Consider the following 13,571-nt stretch of genomic DNA (forward strand, 5'->3'; position numbering starts at 1 on the left):
TAGGCCACTTTGGCTCTTTTATGACTCATGGACTTCAACTCCCAGAATTCCTGAGCCAGCCATGCTGAGGGGAAAAGGAAAGGTTTCCAAGCTGAGCCATGCTGGCTCAGGAATTCTGGGAGTTGAAGTCCATGAGTCATGAAAGAGCCAAGGTGGCCTACCCTTGCCTTAACGTAACAACACAGAGGAAATTAAACAATGAATGAGCATTCTTTTTTTTTAAAAGAAAATTTTATTGATTTTCTAGTTTTACATTTAAATTTTTAAAAAGCAACGTGGCCACGGCTGAGTTAATCGATAATTCAATAACATACAAATATCTTTAGTACAGATCTCAAACTATTACCTTAAATATTTCCTGTCTTTTCCCCTTAGTATTTACTGTCTCATATTTAAACTAATACAATTCTTATTATATCGATTAAAAATAACGTTCTTACATTTATCAATAGTTTTTAGTTTATACATATCCTAGTTATTTTAACATTCCATCTTTATAGACAATCAATGTCCTAATTAGTTTTTCCCAATTTTTAGTATCCCATTAATATTTAAACTTAACATGTAATATTTAATAATTTCCAAGTTTTAAATAACCCCAATTCCCTTTATCACAATCCATCACAAGATGTTCGGGATACACGTCTTATCTATTTGAATTCTCACCATCTTACATCAACCAATTAATAATACAATATAACATTCTTATTTTCTGTTAATTTCCAAATAAATTTAGCAATCAAAATTTCTCTTATTTCAACATTTAATACTTCCTCTCTTTTTCTCTTGATATCTACTATCTCATATTTAAGCTAATAGTTTTTATTATTACAGCTAAATAAAAACATTTATTACGTTCATCAATAAATTTTTAGCTTATATATTTCTTAATTATCTTTATATCTAACCCAGTGGTTCTCAACTTGTGGGTCGGGACCCCATTTGGGGTCGAACGACCATTTCACAGGGGTCGCCAAACAACGCAGTCCGCCATTTTTTTCCCCTTTTCCTTAGCTGTGCTACTTCCTTTTATTCTATTGGCTCTTGAAAGCTAATAGAATAGACTCTCTTGAATAGGTCTAATTCTATTGGCTTTCAAAAGCCAATAGGGATTGTCCAGGCTGTCTCTGCCCTGCTGAGCCCGCCAAAAGTCCCGTTCTGCAAATGGTGCTGCGCCAGTTGAGTATTCCTCGACTTACGACCGGTTGGGGGTTGCGGCATTAAAAAGGTTGAGAACCACTGATCTAACCTTTATAAGCAAATCAATATTCAAATTATACAATGAGCATTCTTACCTACCAGACCCCACCAGTATCTCTACTAGAAGGAAGAGAAGAAGCTGGTTGTAAAACTCGGTCAACGTAGCTAAGAAATTCCTAATTTGAAACTGACCCTCTTTTTACATGATACCTCCATGTCAATGCCTCCCAGAATCAATGTGGAGTGCCAAAATTGAGAATGAACAAATAAACAAACAAATTCAGGAAATCACCACTTGTATCTTACCAACAGGAACTTTGAAGGCTAATGATAGGAGAGTAGCCTTTCCCAACGTTCCTATTCTTAGGGTTGACAGTTCAATCTTAGAAGAATAAATTCAGTTATCTTTGGAAGGTGTTTTTTTTTTCTTTGAAAGTCGTATCTTTTAATAATTCCAGCAGTCCTCGGGATCAGATTAAATCGGCAGCATGCTCAAATCAGCAGTAGAAATGCCAGGAAAACCATTTTCCCAAATAAAAACGTCATTTGCTTTCAAATGAATTTGTATTCCTTGCTTTGAAAAAAACTGTTCTCAAAATGGTGCCAAGACATTCAGCCTTGTAGAAAAAGTGGGCTCTTTTTTTTTTAAAAAAAATGTTTTCTGTGGAAATAAATGAATATTAATGTATGTATTCTGCCTAGCACACCGCCCATGTCATTTTATTCCTCATGCTTGTTTTGACATGAAAAATCATGCATGAATAAAAGTGAAAAAAAAATATTTTGGGTTGCTTCGCTTGCCATGTTTTTTCATCAATTGTACTTTTTTGTTTTTCCTGTATGAAAAATGCTTGTTAAAGTCATTCCACATGAAGCTTTTTTTTTTTTACGTTTTATCGAGCTAAAGGGCTATTGCATGAGTAATTCGAACGTTCAGAGGATTTTTTTTTTTCATTGTTGTTTTTAATCTTTGAGTCAGAAAAGTTCTTGCTCTTATTGGCTTTGTGAGCCTGAAATATTAATCAAAGCGTGCATGGGAGAAAGATCTGACTTTATTCCCTTGGCTTCACACTTTGCACATCAATTGCCTGTCACTTTTGAGAGATTGGGAGGGGGGGCTCTGCATGAAAGATTTGGGAGTGTTTCTCAAGCAGAGTTGCTCAGTCATATGCACAAGCCTATACGAGAACTTAAGAAAACGGTTAAAGCCCTTAAAAATAGACAATCCCAAGGAAATTGTGACTCTTGCTGGCAGCACATATAAATTAACAGGCAAATGAAACTGAAAGATTTAAAGCTTCCAATTCAGCACATCAGAAAGTCAATAGGAAGTGAGAGAAGAATTTTTGGTTGTGGCTCTTAACTTTGGACCAGCGTGGACTTCTTTTTTTCTTTTTTCTTTTTTTTCCTTTTAGCCTTTTCTGTTTTCTTCATTGTCTGCAGATTCGGTTGCCTTGTGCTTTTCTGTTTTTCATTTCCCTGTTGTCTTTTCCATTTCCTCTTTTATAAATATTTTTGATTATCCATAATGACACGGCTCATTCTTATTTTGCCGCCCCCTCCTGTTTAGCCCTTGATTGTCATTCTGATTCATACGAACAAATTGTATTTGCTTTTTTTGTAATATTACGACGTTTACTGACCAAAATTTCTTCTCTGGTCTCTCTGTTTTTCAACCATTTTTGTTGATTTTTACGTTTTATATATCTCTATATTATTTTGGCTTAACCATTTAAGAAACAGTTGAACGGAGTGCCACGGCTACGAGATCCCTGCCCGCCACCTATTCCTACAAGCCATTCTTGTCCGCAAGACCCTATCAGTCATGGACCACAGCACCCATCACTGTGCCTGGACAAAGCAAATCCGGCTTCACTTCCCTCTCCAGCTCATCTTCTAACACACCAACCGCTTCCCCATTAAAGTCCATCTGGTCGGTTTCCTCTGCTTCGCCGATCAAATCCACTCTAGGAGCCTCCACCACATCTTCTGTTAAATCCGTTAGCGATGTAGCTTCTCCAATTAGATCCTTTCGGACAATCTCGCCTATGAAAACCATGGCTTCCCAGCCTCCCTATAATGTCCAACTCTCTCCCGGTTCCTTTGTCAGAGCTCCTACCGCCACGGAAGCTGCTGGTTTGAAAGGACTGGTGTCGGCTTCTGGGTTCCCCATTCGGACATCTCCTGTGACCACCGCTGGGTCTCTCTTAGAGAGGTCATCCATTACCATGACGCCTCCGGCCTCTCCCAAATCTAACCTTAACATGTATTCTTCAGGCCTGCCATTTAAGTCCATCATTACATCAGCCTCTCCTCTCTTGTCTTCACCTTTAAAATCGGTGGTGTCTCCTGCTAAATCAGCAGTGGATGCCGTGTCACCTTCTAAAGTCACAGTGGCTGCATCCCCCGTGAAACACACGGTTGGGCACACAGAGGTGGCCATGGTGAACGGATCCATATCACCTTTGAAATACCCATCTCCCATCAGCTTAATTGGCGGGTCCAAGGCCACAGCTGCCTTTCAAGAGAAGATGGGGGCGGCAGCCACTTCTGCAAGCTGTGCCGTTAGAGCAGCCACTGACACCGTTGAGAAAATGTTACCGGCGACTCCTGCAAAGCCATTTTCTCCACTCAGGTCACACGTGTCTTTGACTCCATCCGCCTTTCAGTCAATCAGAGCCGCTTCTACAGGGGTGCTTTATACATCTCTTGGGTCAATCTCAGCAACTACCTCGTCAGTAACCTCATCAACTATCACGGTGCCAGTCTATTCTGTAGTCAATGTTTTGTCAGAACCAGCACTCAAGAAGCTCCCCGAGACTCCCTCCCTGGCCAAATCAACAGCTGCCTTGCTCTCGCCTCTTAAAACATTGACTACAGAGACATGCGCACAACCTCCCTTTAACCGAACCTCATCTCCGGTCAAATCATCTTTGTTCTTAGCACCCTCTGCCCTTAAGTTGTCCACACCTTCATCTTTATCTTCTAGTCAGGAGATGCTAAAAGATGTGGCCGAGATGAAAGAGGACCTAATGAGAATGACAGCAATATTGCAGACAGATGTAATGGAGGAGAAGGCGTTCCAGCCAGAACTGACCAAAGAGGGTAGAATAGATGATGAAGAGCCTTTTAAACTTGTTGAGAAAGTCAAAGAGGACCTAGTGAAAGTTAGCGAGATACTGAAAAAAGATGTCTGTGTAGAAAATAAAGCCTCAGTCAAACTCTCTCAGAATGATAAAGGACACTCCTCTGAGGAAGAATGGGTAGAGTTCAGTGCAGGTGAGATTGATGAAGCCAGACACCAGGGCATGATCATCCCTCCTCTGACTATCCCAGAAAAAGTGCAGCTCAAAGCCAAGGCTGTCTCCGAAAAGGATTACAACTTGAGCAAAGTAATTGATTACCTAACGAATGACATTGGTAGTAGCTCTCTGGCGAGTTTAAAGTACAAGTTTGACGACGGGAGAAGGGAGGGGGAAGAGAGGCAGAAAAGGGTTCTAAAACCAGCCATTGCTCTACAAGAACATAAACTTAAAATGCCGCCAGCCTCCGTGAGGCCGTCCACTTCTGAGAAAGAGTTGTGTAAAATCGCCGATTCCCTTTTCGGAACGGACATTGTTTTGGAATCTCCCGATGACTTTTCCCAGCACGATCAAGATAAAAGCCCTTTGTCCGATAGCGGCTTCGAGACCAGGAGCGAGAAGACCCCTTCAGCCCCACAGAGTGCAGAAAGTACAGGGCCCAAGCCTCTTTTCCATGAGGTGCCCCTCCCCCCCGTGATCACAGAGACCAGAACTGAAGTGGTGCACGTGATCCGTAGCTATGAACCCTCGTCGGGGGGAGAGGCCTCTGAGCCTCACACAGAAGAGCCACCCTCGCCCAAAGTGGTCAGCACCTTTATGGAGCTGGAGCCCCGGCCCAACGGGGGCTCCCTCAAGGGGAAGGTGAATGCCTTTCAAGTGAAGGCCAGTAGTGAAGACGAGTGTGCCCTGGGTAAAGGTGTTCGTGTAAAAGAAGAAACTCACATAAGTACCACCACCAGAATGGTTTACCACAAACCTCCATGCACTCAGAGTCCTTCAGAGAGAATTGAGGAAACCATGTCTGTTCATGACATCATGAAAGCTTTTCAGTCAGGACGGGACCCTTCCAAGGAGCTGGAAGGTCTGTTTGAGCATAAGTCTTCGGTCTCCCCAGAGTCTGGCAAATCCACTGAACTGTCACCCCAGTCTGCAGAGAAGGACTACAAAATGAAACCCAAATTGGAGCGTATAATAGAGGTCCATATTGAAAAAGGTAATCAGGCTGAGCCTACTGAAGTCATTATTAGAGAAACCAAAAAGCATCCAGAGAAAGAAACGTATGTATATCAGAAAGACTTGTCACAAGGGGATGTGGAAAAGCAGGAGGCTCTTCCTTGTTCGTATGAACAAGGTCAGCCCGAAGAAGAAGAACTGACAGCCGAAGAGTCCTTGCCTTCTTACTTGGAATCTTCTAGAGTAAACACACCTGTCTCCCAGGAAGAAGACAGTCGCCCTAGTTCTGCCCAACTTATGTCTGATGACTCGTACAAAACCCTGAAGCTTTTGAGTCAACACTCAGTAGAGTACCATGACGATGAGTTGTCAGAACTAAGAGGGGAATCTTACAGGTTTGCTGAGAAAATGCTTCTCTCAGAAAAGCTAGATGTGTCTTACTCAGACACCGAGGAGTCAGTTACTGACCATGTCCCCCCCCTTAGCTCAGACTTTCAAGGGCCTGATAAACGATCCAGAGAAACAGTAGCCCCAGCACCCCCACAAGACATCCTCACCAAAATCTCTAAAGAGATATCAGAAAATGGTGTGGGTAAAATATCAAGAGATGATCCTTACGAGAAAGTGACAGTGTTGCATTATTCTGGAGATGTTAGTAGCCCAAAGCATGCTATGTGGATGCGCTTTGCAGAGAACAGATTAGACAGAGATAGAGAAAAGTTGATGTATGAAGACAGGGTGGACAGGACGGTTAAGGAGGCTGAAGAAAAGCTGACTGAAGTATCGCAGTTCTTCCGGGACAAGACAGAGAAACTGAACGATGAGCTGCAATCCCCGAAGAAGCAGCAGAAAAAGAATGGGAGAGAAGCCGGCGTGGGCTTTAGATCAGCAAGTAGCAGTCCGGAGAAGGTGACTGCTTCTGAGTCACAAAGCGACTGGCCAGGAGGAGGAAGAGGAATCTGTGCTCAGGATGGGAAGGGCTGGCCAAAACCTGAGGAGAGGAAGGCAGCCAGTTTGCCCAGCAGCCCAGAGAGGCAGATTCTCTCTCAACCGAGTAAGGACTTGAAGGAACCCAAGGGAGCAGCTCAGAAGAGCAAAATCCCAGAGGCTCTGCCAACAGGGTTCCAACTGAAGCAATCCAAGCTCAGCTCCATTAGGCTAAAATTTGAACAGAGCCTGGGCTCCAAAAGTAAGGAGATGCTTCCAGAGGAGAAAAGGCTGGATACACCATCTAAAATCCCAGTGAAAAAGTTGCAGGACAGCAAGCTCCCAGTCTATCAGTTTTACTCCCGAGAAAAACAGGCCAAAGAGATAGACCTGGTGGATGGGAACTTAGCATTGCAAAAGGAACCTCCTGCTGGCTGCTTCCAAGATGGCCCCAGGGGCAAAGGCAAAGGGATTGAGGATGCATCTCCTCCAAAGGTCCCCAAGGCCAAGGATGAAATACCAAGCAAGACCACTTCTGCCTTTGCTGAGCAAAATGTGAAGGGCTTGGCCTATGGTGCCAGTGCTGTGCCTGTCCCAGCCAAGGGGCACTGGGATAAAAAGATTTATAGGACATGGGAAAGCCCTGGGACATCCTCCCATACAGCCCAGAAAGAAAAACTTTCCCATGTGCTCGTGCAAGATGTAGTCAAAGAAAACCAGATTGACCCTCTTGAGCCTAAAGATCTAGCCAAATCTAGTGAACTGATCACTATGACCGAATATGAGCAGAAAGTGTCCACAAATAGATCAGGTTCTAAGGAGGTGAAGGAAGTGACTGTAAAGTCTCCATCTAAAAAGGTGCTTTATAGAGAATACCTTGTCAGAGAAGGGGACTATCCCAGCGAAGTGGGGGACAGGATTTCAAAGAAAAAAGAAGCAATGATGGCACCCCATATTCCAGAAAGAGTTTCAGAAGAGAACAGTATGTGGGCAGGTGGCGTTCTTGAAGGACAGTCCCCAACTGCACGCCGCGAACTGCCAACTCAAGTGCCCCACATCAGAATGGATAAGGAAAAAGTAGAGGGACAGTTCAGTGTGGCTCAACAAGAGAAAGGGGTAGAATATAGTCCAGCCAGCGCCAGGCAACTCAGTTGCTTCCAGTTAAGTGCTCCTCAAGAGGAAGCAGAGTCATCCCCCAGTAAGACACCCAATTCCTTAGACGTTAGCCCAAGAAAACTGTCCCCTGCCAAGAAATTTGATCTGGTGAAACCGTCCCCTTTAGCAGCAGAGGAAGCAGCAAAGGAAATAAAAACACTACCTGTTTATGTCAGTTTTGTTCAGGTAGGGAGGCAGTATGAAAGAGAGGTGCAGCAAGGAACTATAAAAAAAATTGTAAGTCAGGAGAGTAAGACAGTGCAAGAGACGAGAGGGGGATTTTATACCACCAGGCAGCAGAAACAACTCCCCTCCCCCCAAGGTAGTCCAGAGGATGACACCTTAGAACAGGTGTCCTTTATGGACAGTTCTGGGAAAAGCCCCCTAACCCCAGAGACACCAAGCTCAGAGGAAGTGAGTTATGAGTTTACATCCAAAACACCTGATTCACTCATTGCTTACATACCCAGCAAGCCGAGCCCAATCCCTGAGGTATCGGAGGAGTCGGAGGAGGAGGCCGAAGCCAAATCCACCTCTGTAAAACAGTCACCCCAAACTCAGCAAGAGCTGCCCAATAATTTGGACAGGGAATCTAACAAAAGGCCGAAGGGAAACCGAGTGCCCTACATTGAATTTCCACCACCTCCTCCATTAGATGCTGATCATTCAGAACCAGAAAAGCCACATCCCTCCTCCGAGAGCGACATGGAGATGACAGAAGTCAACCTTCAGGATGAACTGGAGAAACGTCAGCTGGCTGAACCAGTCATCCGTGTTCAGCCCCCTTCTCCTGTGCCGCCAGAAGAAGATCTAAGCGACTCCAGTGATGACGAGTCACTGTATCAGCCCGTTCCCATTAAAAGATACATGTTTAAACTGAACGATGTTGAAGATGATTGGAAGGAGACCACCACACGCAGATCATCTGAAACGAAGGAGATCAGGAAGCCCAGTGAATTTGATTTGGCTCTTGAATCCCCCCAGAATGATGTGGCATCAAATGGGAACAATGACCAGTCAGTTACCGAGTGCTCGATAGCAACCACCGCAGAATTCTCCCACGATACAGATGCCACCGAAATTGACTCTCTCGATGGGTATGATCTGCAAGATGAGGACGATGGGCTGACCGAGAGTGATTCTAAGCACGCATGTCCAGCAGTAGAAACTAAAAAAGATCTCTGGGTTACTGAAGGCATCTTGAAACAGACTGATCGAAGTTTTAGCCAAAGTAAGCTGGAAATTATTGAGGAGGAGGAAAAAGTCGGCTCTGAGGAAAAGAAGTCCTTATCAAAATGTCCAGCAGCTGAAAAAAATGTTGATAAGGCTGAACAAAAGTCAGGGGCGCAGTTTTTCACTTTGGAAGGCCGACATCCTGACAGGACCGTGTTTCCTGACACGTATTTCAGTTACAAAGTAGATGAAGAGTTTGCCACCCCTTTTAAAACTATAGCAACCAAGAGCCTAGATTTTGACCCTTGGTCCAGTAACCGTGGAGATGATGAAGTCTTTGAATCCAAAAGTAGGGACGATGACCCCAAGCCTTTCGGCCTCGCAGTGGAAGACAGATCTCCAGCCACCACTCCAGACACGACGCCAGCTAGGACGCCGACAGATGAAAGTACCCCAACTAGCGAGCCCAATCCCTTCCCATTTCATGAAGGGAAGATGTTTGAGATGACTCGCAGTGGTGCAATTGACATGAGCAAGAGGGATTTTGTTGAAGAAAGACTCCAATTTTTTCAGATTGGTGAGCATACTTCTGAAGGGAAGTCAGGGGACAAGGGGGAAGGGGATAACAATAAAATCACTGCCATCACACAGCCACAGTCAGGGGACAAAACGGTAGAGAAAACCGTAGAGAGAGAAGTAGAAACACCAACAGTTGAACCTAAGCTCATCCTCCAGGCCAGTGGAGATGGCATGGAAGCAACACCTGGTTGTAGCTCACTGGAAAAATCATCCCTGGTGCTTCACGCTTCTAAAGTCGATCCCAAATTGCGCACGCCGATTAAAATGGGCATTTCGGCTTCCACAATGACACTGAAGAAAGACACGTCTGGGGAAACGGCAGATAAGCTAGAGACGTTGACATCAGGGACGCAGGGGTTAGACTGCAAAGCTGTAGAGGAGGTTACAGACACAGCTGTGCTTAACCAGACCAGCAGTAGGGAAGCAGGAAAGCATGATTTCCCCAAAGATAATTTTAATAACAACAACAATTTGGACCCGTGCACCACACCCGCCAATCACCTTACTTGTCCAGTAGTGCTAAATGAACCCTTTGAGTCCAAGTGCCCCACCCAGAAAGCTAATTCAATGAAACACCCTTCAGGAAACGGTCCCGGTGCAACCCAAGGAGACTGTAAGCAGAAAAGACCTAGAGAGCGGCAGGCACCCCCCGAACCAGTCGGGAATCGAGCACGCTCCCGGCTTCCCATAAAAGCTAAAGACACTGTGCTGCACAGCACTAGTCAGACTGGCAGGGGGAGTCATGTCAGAGAGGCCAGGAGAGTTGACCTAAGGAAGCCGTGCAGCTCTTCTCCACCCATAGAGGGGAGGTCTAAGATTCCCATAAAAGGCACACAGAGGCCTAACTTGGCCTTAGCTAGAAAAATGCCACCAGCTCAAAAGCAAGGGCAGATAGAGAGAAGCAAGGCCAACTCTTTTCCTTCTAAATTACCATTAAAGGTAAGATCTACCACCACCACTACCACCACCACTGCAGCAGTAGTAACAGCCGCCACCGCCACAACTGCTAAAGCAAAGCAAAGTCAGCTTAGGGAGGTATGTAAACATTCTATTGAATATTTTAAGGGAATTAGCAGTGAGGCTTTAAAGCTTGTCGACCGACTATCTGATGAACAGAAAAAAATGCCACCAGGAGTATCTGAGGAGGAGGAGGAGGAGGAAGAAGAAGAAGAAGATAGTACCTCAAGAACCACATCCCTGTCCGAAGCCACTCAAGTTTTCCAGCCTTCCATTGCAACGAAGCCCGCTAGAGATATGAGAACAGAGGCAGCATCTGTAAAATCAAAGATTGAAAAGTCCGACAGTGACAGGAGGAGGAGGAGGAGTAAGAGGAGGACTGGTGAGAATGGAGGGAGTCAGGTTTCTGGAGCTCTCCGGGCTCACCCTGTGGAGGCCAAGCCTAGTTTGTAAAACTTTCAACTTGTTGATCCTAGTGCATGACCTGTTGTGATTGCCTGTGTAGTGACTTCCCCTAGTTCCCATTCTGTCATTGTCATCTCTGTGTTTTGTCTTTTATGCTCTTCTTTCTTCCGTTATGTGAAGCCTGTATAGTAGATAGCGGGGGATGCATGCCGAAGACGTGTATGTCCACCCACCCAGATACTCCCAGATAGTAAAACTTGCCCTTTTTCAAAAGAAAGAACCTTTTTTTCATTCTTTAGTTCCTGGTGGGCTATTTTTTTTCCCTCCCCTCCACCAGTAATTAAATCGTTTCGTACAGCTCAGTAGATAGATGGTCAGCATGTTTGGTTCCATTTACACAATATTTACATCATGTAGATGAACACTACTAGCCTTTGAAAGGGGAAAGTTCCAGATCTGTGAATCTGCATATATTTTTTTTTTTAAAAAAAGAAACAAAACAGGGCATTCCATTCTTTTTAGTAATTGGATTAAAAACACCTATTAAAACAACACAGTGTATTACAGTTAACGTTAGTCAGTGCTGAGCACCCTTTCACATTACCGTTTTAATAGAAGAATTATAAATCACAGGTCCACAGAGCCCATGCGAACGGACAGACATAAGGATGGCAATTGTGGCTGATCACCTGGGACTTAGCTGGACAGGTAAGGGTTTGGAATATTCTGATGCTCTAGAAACTGGCAACCCTTGGAGAGCCCCCCCCCCTTTATTGTGTCTCCCTGGATGTGTGTGTCTGTGTTGATGGATGAGGGAGGGCAGGGTGAACTTATTCCTCCCAGCTCCATCCTGCTCTGCTCTTCAGCTGGAGAGATTAAGAAAATGGGAAAGAGCAGAGTCCTTGGAGCTCCTGGTATTTTCAAAAATAAACAATAGAGCTGATAAGAAAAGATGAAGAAAAACATCCATCCATACGATTACTGGACTTAAAGATGGTCCAGGTGAGCTGATGCATCAGTATCATTTTTGTGGGCAGCAGCACTACAGTACCACAGATCATTTGCTTTTACCTTTTTCTAGGTGATATTTTGTCACCTTAGTCCTATCTGCAGCCCTGGGATTGCCTGGAAATTTCCCTCCAACTGGTTAAGATCAGCGGAGGGCAGTTAAGGGGCTGCTACAATTGGGACATTTGCTTGTATCATGTGGAGTCTTCCCCCTATGACTTTGGTGGTATCTCTTCTCTTGCTTCAGAACCACCTGTGTAGTAGATCAGACATGTCAAACACAAGGCCCGGGGGCCGGATGTGGCCCGCAAAGTGGTTTATGTGGCCCGTGAAGCCATCCTGGAAACAGTGAGGGAACGGCCCCCGCTGCCTTGGCCCTGGCCCAGGCTGACCGGGAGCCAATATACAATTTTGTGGTGGCTATCTATGCTGAAACGCATTCAGTCTTAGCTCCACAAGGCCATCCAGAAACAGCGAGGAACCGCCCCTGCCGCATAGGCCCCACCCCCTGGGTGCATGCTGGGGAGGGGTCACCCTTTGTGAGGAATGAAGAAATGGACCATGCCTTGGCGCTTGCCCCGGTCCCCCCCCCTTCTGCCAGAGACCCTCAGATCTGTCCCACTCCTGCCCAGGCCCCCACAGGCCCCCTTGACGCGAACGATGTAGAGCTGGCCATGCCCACCCAGTAGGCCACACCCACTCCATCCACACCCACCCAGTAGGCTGCACCCACCCTGGCCACACTCACCCCCCCCCTCCAGGGCAACCACAATGCTGATGTGGCCCTCAATGAAATTGAGTTTGACACCCCTGTAGTAGATCATCACAATTAGCCAAACAAGCCACCAAGCCAGATTCTTTTCGCGGCTTCCTATACTGGATGTTGGAGGCTGCCCAATGGTGTTATCTCAGATATGGAAAGGGGAAGGGTTGAGCATAGCACTTGTTATCCTGGGGAGGGGGAGGGCACGGAGTTACCCCAGATGAGTCCATTCATTTTGCCCTCCTCCTGGCCACAGCAGATGTCTTTCCAATTCTGGTCCTTTGATGCAGTGCTGGGAGCAAATGGAGCTGGGTTGTGATGATGACAGGGGAGCTTCTGATCTTGGCTTTGGATTTGGAAGCTTGGAGTCCAAGCCATAATTTGTATGTTTGGAGGTTGTCAAGGGCTGTCTCCCTTCCTGGACCATTGTTTCTATCCAGACGGATCCCAACAAAGCAAAAAACAACAACGACCACCTAAAACCTTAAAATGGAGAGAAGACTCATAACTTTCTTAGCTTCTCTTCCTGAGACTCCAACTCAAGGCTGTCTCTGAAAGTCGCTCTCCTTATTCTCTGTCTTCCCCCTTTGACCGTGAGGTATGTTGGGAAGTTTAGGCTGAATTTTCTGGAGAGAAAAAAAACCAAAACTGGTCGTGTCCTTTGTGGTCAGAAAATACGTTTGATTTTTAAATGGACTGTTCAAATAAAAGAGGAGTAATTCTTTTTCTTCTGTCTTTCCCACCTGGTAGAACTGGCAAGAGAGCTGAATTTTTCTGTCGACGAGATCAATCAGATTCGAGTGGAAAACCCAAATTCTTTAATTGCTCAGAGCTTCATGTTGTTAAAAAAATGGGTTACGCGAGATGGAAAAAACGCTACAAGTAAGTTTAAGATTTTGTGTAGGAAGGTCTGTATCTTGAAGTTCCTACAAAAAGAATGCAGCTACTTGATAGGTGACAGGGTCAGAGGTTTGTGTGAATGAACAATTACAGACCAACAAACTCTTTGTATCCAGAGTGCTTATATTCTTTATCCAGTTACCTTGGTCAGCCAGCCTTCTTGCATGTATACTATTGCAGAGAGACACAATGTCTTGGAGAATAAGTTGCCAATACACACTGTTAAAATGTTTTCGATTTACACAGCA

The 13,571-nt window shown here is 45.1% G+C and overlaps 1 protein-coding gene across 42 annotated transcripts in view; it reads left to right on the forward strand.

Annotated features, from left to right (window-relative positions):
• ANK3 (ankyrin 3) overlaps nucleotides 1-13,571 on the forward strand; it is a 338,705-nt gene that overhangs the window by 301,484 nt on the left and 23,650 nt on the right. For 28 of the 42 annotated variants that reach the window (XM_039366374.1, XM_039366365.1, XM_039366433.1 and 25 more), the window contains 3 exons: nucleotides 2,938-10,629; nucleotides 11,286-11,360; nucleotides 13,174-13,305. In XM_039366374.1, coding sequence (XP_039222308.1) covers nucleotides 2,938-10,629; nucleotides 11,286-11,360; nucleotides 13,174-13,305 — 7,899 coding nt within the window. The remainder of the gene's footprint in view (nucleotides 1-2,937; nucleotides 10,630-11,285; nucleotides 11,361-13,173; nucleotides 13,306-13,571) is intronic. The other 14 variants (XM_039366634.1, XM_039366587.1, XM_039366580.1 and 11 more) reach the window with 2 other exon arrangements.

This window comes from Crotalus tigris, unplaced genomic scaffold, assembly GCF_016545835.1.
Source record: "Crotalus tigris isolate CLP2741 ecotype Arizona unplaced genomic scaffold, ASM1654583v1 scf7180000017598.18339901613:2243638, whole genome shotgun sequence".
Classification (NCBI taxonomy): domain Eukaryota; kingdom Metazoa; phylum Chordata; class Lepidosauria; order Squamata; family Viperidae; genus Crotalus; species Crotalus tigris.